At 42.0% G+C, this 6444-nt stretch overlaps 1 protein-coding gene across 1 annotated transcript; it reads right to left on the reverse strand.

Moving 5' to 3' along the window:
• Positions 1-281: 281 nt before the first annotated feature.
• LOC116180763 (protein lines) lies at positions 282-5918 on the reverse strand. The gene is made up of 3 exons (XM_031500887.1): positions 5537-5918; positions 4183-5481; positions 282-1303 (listed from the first exon to the last, which is right to left on the reverse strand). Exons 2-3 carry the CDS (start codon positions 5463-5465, stop codon positions 556-558), a joined length of 2031 nt encoding a protein of 676 aa, XP_031356747.1. The 5' UTR covers positions 5466-5481; positions 5537-5918; the 3' UTR covers positions 282-555.
• Between the last annotated feature and the right edge of the window lie 526 nt (positions 5919-6444).

Raw genomic sequence — 6444 nt, forward strand, 5'->3', positions numbered from 1 at the left:
AGTTAAGTACACTACAAAATGAACATTTTTATTGCGTTTAACAGTAAATTATTCAATACATTCTGGGCCCAGATATGTAGAAATGGAAACATGAAACAAGTCGCGCGTTAATCTGTGATTGATTGCTTAGAAAATTGTGAATCTACGTCGCCATATATGAACCAGATAATAGAAACTGCACAAACCACTTTGTCGCAGTGGTTTTGACGTTAATGAAAACTGTGTTTCGAACTAGGGACACGGTACCTATGTCAGGGGCGTAATTATGCCAACAAAATGTATAGTGTATTACAAAAATTGCATTTTATCGATATTTGAACATCTGATATGTACATAATAATGTAAATGTAGAACTTAAAATCTAATATTGCAAACTGTGTATACAATGTACAATTAAAATTATTGACAAAAGGGTAACTATATAAATGATTAACGGATGGTACGAACGATGAATACTATTTCTTGATTACGGCGTGTGATAAATGCTGTACAAAAAAATAAATAGAGAAATAACTTACGATAACATTAAAATAATATTAGGATTTGTTTAAACTATCAACTGGAGTCGTTCGATTCGTATAGATTTTCGCACACCTCCAACAGTCGTAGGACCGGACTTATGTTATACGGAAACAAATCTTTCGAGACCAGTCGGTTAATTTGCATATTTAATCGAATTAAGACGGTCATCGTGTTACCTAACTCGCCAGTTCCCGCGCTCTCACAACTGGATACAAATTTCGACCAGTTTCTTCGAATGTACTTTAAAAAACGTAACAAATACAAAAGGAAGCACGTCTCGTTGCTCACTAGATAATCTAACAGAACGTCCGAATCGTGACTGACGACTTTTAGAAACTCGACGAACGCGTAGACGGGATTTAGCATGTTGACGAGATCCGGAAAGACGGCGTTTCGATACGAAATCCCCACGGTTATATCCAACGTGCAGACCATCGACTCGATCATGTAATCGTCCTGATCGCTGAACAGGTGGATTAGGAGTTTGGCGAATTGCGTCTCGGGATGAAAGTCCAGGCTCGCCTTGACGAAGACGTCCACCTTTTTCAGGACGTCTCGTATCGAACGTTCGATCAGCTGCATGTCTTGGTAGTAGTCGTAATCGTCGGAGCCTACGCTCGAGTCGGAACTGTCAGTACGCGTCTCCTTGACGGTAACCGCCACCGATTTTAGTACTAGCAGTACCATTTTTTGTAGGAGCGTCTTGTCGACTTGCAACTGGGACGCCTGGGAGTGCGGTATCGTGCCGATGAATCCGTGCACGCGATATCCCTCGTTGCATCTGAAATGAAAAAGTAGGTTTAAATTGACAAAAATTAGCTCACAATTAAAGAGGGCGCGCATTTACCAATTTAAGGATGGCCTTATTGGTAGGGAACCCCAAAAAAAGGTGGGTTGACTACGTGTTGAAAAGTGTGCATTTCAATAATCTGAAGATTTGAGCGTGGCGTCCCCCACCATGCAAACTGGTAAATTAACATACCTCCAATATCAGAGCCATGTGGAGCATCCACTATCAATACCTGACATGCTCGAGTATTTTCATTTGAATATTGTTTTTGTACATAATTAAAAAAGTATAGACGCGCCCCCCCCCCCCACCGGTGTAGGGACGTACCAGGTGACCCAATAAGACTGTTCCTCGTATGACTTAGGGGTAAAAAAATTATTGGGTAAATCTGTTATGAAGAATCGCTGGAAAATATTTTCTAGTTCTAAAAATGACCACCAGAGGGCGTAACTGTCATCTTAAATTTTAACATCGCATTTTCTTTAAATTTCGCACATTGTTTTTTCACATTTTTAAAGAGAACCAGTTTATCTACCATTTTCGTAAAAACAAAAACTCAGTTATTTCAAAAACAAAGATGGCGTGGGGCGTTCAATTGTTTTTTCAGTAACCTGCTTTAACTTCTTAACCGTTTGACCGATTGTAACAAATTTGGTATCGTTGAAAAGGGCATTCCTTGGGCAATGAGAATCAACCAAAATATAGTTAATTTAGTTGAATCCGCACGTGTACGTTTTACTTTCAAAAACAGCATCTTAGGGGGGGGGGGGGGCTTTTAGACAGCGAAATTTGATGGCCGTCTGGCACACCTTCAAGGTATAGGCTACCTACTGCAAAAAATTGCAGGACTCTAGAAGTAGTTCGAAACGGTAGAAGTGGGTCCGGACGGACGGACAAAAGGTAAACAATAGCACATTTCTTTTCATTCTTAAAAAATGCACTAAAAAACATGCAAATATCCCATTAAAGGCTCTAAAAGCTAGAAGTTCTTGAAGATCCTAAAGTTTCTTAAACAGTTCATAAAAGACTCATTTGAGTGTTTAGAAAGCCGACTACAGCGCACCTCCAGTCACTCTGTCATGCGCCGCCTCCAATGGGAATTTCACTCAACCCATGGCTGCCGGCAGCAAGACAACATACGTAGCTTGTAAATGTATATGAATAATTTGCGTTATAATATAAGTAGAGCCGTCCTTAGCAAATGCGAGGGTTGGAGCGAAACATTTTTGCGGGGCCTTTTTTAAGAATGATTGTGGGGGGGGGGGATGGAATAGGCTCGGTAAGGGGGAAACAACTTTGAATTTCTGGTGTACACCTCTGAATTAATTTGAATTAACGTGAATTAATTATGAATTTGAATTGTTAATAAATTAATACAGGGAACTGACATTGTAAACCGGTCGCAAATTACAGCGCCACGACGTCGCGGTAGAAAGTGTCAACAGTAAGCTGTCATGCCTACTTGGTTTAAACTTTATTGATGGTTTTACGTGCTTTGTTATAGTTATTGTTATGGATAGATTGATAACATTGTATTTAGTAATATCACATATCTTAAATTAGTCATTCCACGCCGGGCCGTGTAGATGGCGCTCTTTTCCGTGTCTCGCTAAAGTCACTAGAAGAAAGTACCGCAACAATGAATAAAGAATACATCCGCCATTTTTGCCCAATTTGCTGCCAACTTAAAAAAATTGACAAATAAAATCTGAATAGCTGTAATTTTTTATAACCTAACTTCATAGTACTGTCATGTTTTATAAAAATCAATGAATAAAGAATACCAGGAAGGAGAATATCAACAATTTACGTGAGACCGCGATGGCTTTAGCAAATGGCGGACAGTAGTTTCCTGTTCCACTCTCTCTTGTATACAACCTGAGTAATGCTCCTTCCTGGTATTCTTTATTCATTGATAAAAATATATACAGATATCTCCTAACAGGTGGAACAATCCCTAACACTAAAGTTACTAGAATCCGCCATTTTTGGACCAAAATCATGCCTTCTCTCCCTAACACACGAGCCCAATGGATTGCGGTACTTTCTACATTTAGTGACTTTATGTCTCGCGTTACGCAAATGCAAATAGTAGCGAGTTTCCTGTATTTATATGTTAAGGTATTTGCTATATCGCACGAATGAGAATCTTGTTCGAAGGTTTTTTAATTGATCAATAATTGAACATATTGGGTGGATAATCAGACATATATTTTAGGTACGTACGCATATCTGTACGTTATTATATTATTTTCATTTAACCAAAACATTTACTTATTTTTTAGCGAGAGCAAGCGCGAGGCCCGGAGCGGCCGCTCCACCCTAAGGAAGGCTCTGAATATAAGGCATAGTGTTTTCTCCACGTATACAACACTCACTTGGAGAATCAAAGTTATGGTTCCTGAACAGGAGAAGGAAATACTAGGGAATTAGGCCTCACAGAACCAGTTTCCAGTGTTCTATCGAACTGTTAGAATCATAACATATGTCGAAGACTGAGCCAATAAAACTTTAACGACATTTCTTTTCGCAATTTTTAATGGTGTGGGTTTTTTTAATGAAATGATGCTCTTTTGAAATCCGTAACTACGAAAGCAAAGTGTTACAAGGCCATTCTTTCTACAGTGAGGTCGCCCAGCTATGTTGCATTAGAAATCCAAATGCACAATAACCAACACATGTAGCAGAAACTTGATGCAACATGGCCGCCAATCTCAACAACCAATCAAAAATGAGATTGTTGTTACTGTAATTTTTTTCTTGATGGTAGCGACATCTCTGTTTTACAATTTAAACTATTGAAATCTATCATATAAATTCAACGGCGCCATCTACCTTTCTAAATAATTACTTAACCTAACAATGTTTACCTATACGGCAGTCGTTCCAAAACCCTCGCGTCCTTGACATATCGAACGATAACATAGGCAAGTTTACACGTGTCGTCGGGCAGCATGTCCTGCAACGCGAGCGTACTTCCGTAGCACAGCACCTCGTTGAACAGCGACAGCAGCTGCTTCCAGATTATCGGCGGAAGCGGCACACTGCTAAGGAACAGCGACGCGAAACTTTCCAAATGCGCGTAGAACGGTTTCGTGTCGATCACGCTCAGATTGGCCTTCACCGATATTATGCTCTCCCAAAGCGACAGGAAGGCGAGTATGCATGTCTGCGAGTGAACGGTGCGATTGTTCTCGATCAGTCCCTGCACGCGATTGATCAGTTGGAACCATTTCGATTCGAGACTCCTGATCACGAGACCCTTGATCGGGGACGTGTCGAAGCTTTCCGAATCGTGATACTGCACGCTCGTACAGTTTACGGTGGTGAATTCGGCGCTCGTCGTCGCGCCGCTGCCAGCGTCTTGCGACCTGGGCTCCTCGAGCACGTGGATCTCGACGTCCTTCCACTCGACGACCCGCCTGATCACCTCCAGACCGAAATTCATCTTATCGTAGTCGACGTAATCTAACGATAGATAGTTGGTGATCATCTCCAACCAGTCGTGGTTGATATCCGTCTTGGCGATGATTAAAAAACTACTTATAACGCGCGACAATAAATAATTAACGTAACAGTTACGTGTGTCCGTCAACGACAGTAGCTGTTGAATTAGGTTGTACTCGTTATTAACTAGGGCGACGCAGATCGCGACGATACGTGAACAGATGTGTCCGTTATTGTTCTGTTTTAGATACACGTCGAACAGCAGCTGCAAATTCGATAGCAGCTGCAGAAGCTTGCCGGTGGGCCATTCCGTAAGCGGCACGGCGAAAGGTTTCCGTAGTAGATTCTCGGGCACACCGCACAAGCACTGTTCTATTAACCCGTTCTGAAAGACCTCCAGATCGGTCCATTCGTCCCGATCGTGGTTCGAATTGAAACTAGAAACCAGTGGTTGCGTGTCGGACAAATTTAAAATGTACGGTTTCGTATTGCAGTCTAGCACGCCGTGCAGGTGCTCGTTCAACGTGTTGAGGTCCGCCTCGTTTATATTGGGGGGCATCGAGAGGTGTAGCGCGGACATTCCGTTCTCCGTCAGGGAGTGAATGTAATCGGGTTCGTCTGTCGATTCGGTGTCATCGGTGCGTCGCAACTTTTTCTTCACCGGTTGCTCTGAGCTCATCTTAGGCTTTCGGTGGTGAAGAACCATTTGAATCTGTGCTGGCCTACAAGTTGGAGGAATTGGACGAATTCGCTTAACGGCGCTCGAACTGAACTTACCCGGTTCGTTCGCCTCATTCAGTCGGTCGAAAAGTACCAGCGGGGGCCCGAAAAGGAATTACGAAACATTTTTTCGGAAGCAAAATGTCAACATTCGCATAATACACAAAACTCCATTGCGTACGACTGAAAGCGGGAGTCAAACGAAATTCCGATTTCATAACCGAAATTTTCACCTCATTAAATCGGCGCCGGAAAAATCGGAATTCGCACTAAAATAGTCGGCAATTAAACCCGAAAGCATCCAAAGCGTTTATCGTCCCACAATAACGCGTCTATTTCCGATTAGGATTTATTTATAAACAGATTTTTACACATATTTGACTAGGAAGAACTTGGAACCTCAAGAATGCGCGACGTTGCCAATTCTCCACTTGCCATTCATAAATATCCATTTAAATTTTGAAATTATTGGCCTTTCGCCTACAATTTCCAGCACGCCTAGCTTGCAACAGCAAAGTATTAAACGTAAAAACAGGATTTGCAGGACAAATTCGCTTTCAATTGCTCTACAATTTAAGGTTTTTAATAAAACAGACGCCCTGCGTAACACAGAAGAGCGCTACCTAATTCATTCCAAATAGCGATGCCTATCCGGAAAAACATGGGGGATTTTTAGATCGACTCCTCTTAGTTTGAGTCGCAATTAACGGAGCAGGTCGTTATTCGTAGTTATCAGTTAATGAGTGCCCGTTAGCGTTCGCGTAGCGAAAGTGGCAAATATTAATAGTCCACGGTAAGAAAGATGGAATTGGATCGTGCAGGTGTGGTCACGGACCTTTTCCGATTTCGTCACAGAAACCTGGCGCGATTACACCCTACCTGTCCAAAGGTGGCGCTTTAAATCCAGAGCCGGACTGCTTTATCACTACCCATCCTGGCGAAAATGTGCGTCGCCTTGGCTACTA

The sequence above is a fragment of the Photinus pyralis genome, unplaced genomic scaffold, assembly GCF_008802855.1.
Source record: "Photinus pyralis isolate 1611_PpyrPB1 unplaced genomic scaffold, Ppyr1.3 Ppyr1.4_LG9, whole genome shotgun sequence".
Taxonomy (NCBI): Eukaryota; Metazoa; Arthropoda; class Insecta; order Coleoptera; family Lampyridae; genus Photinus; species Photinus pyralis.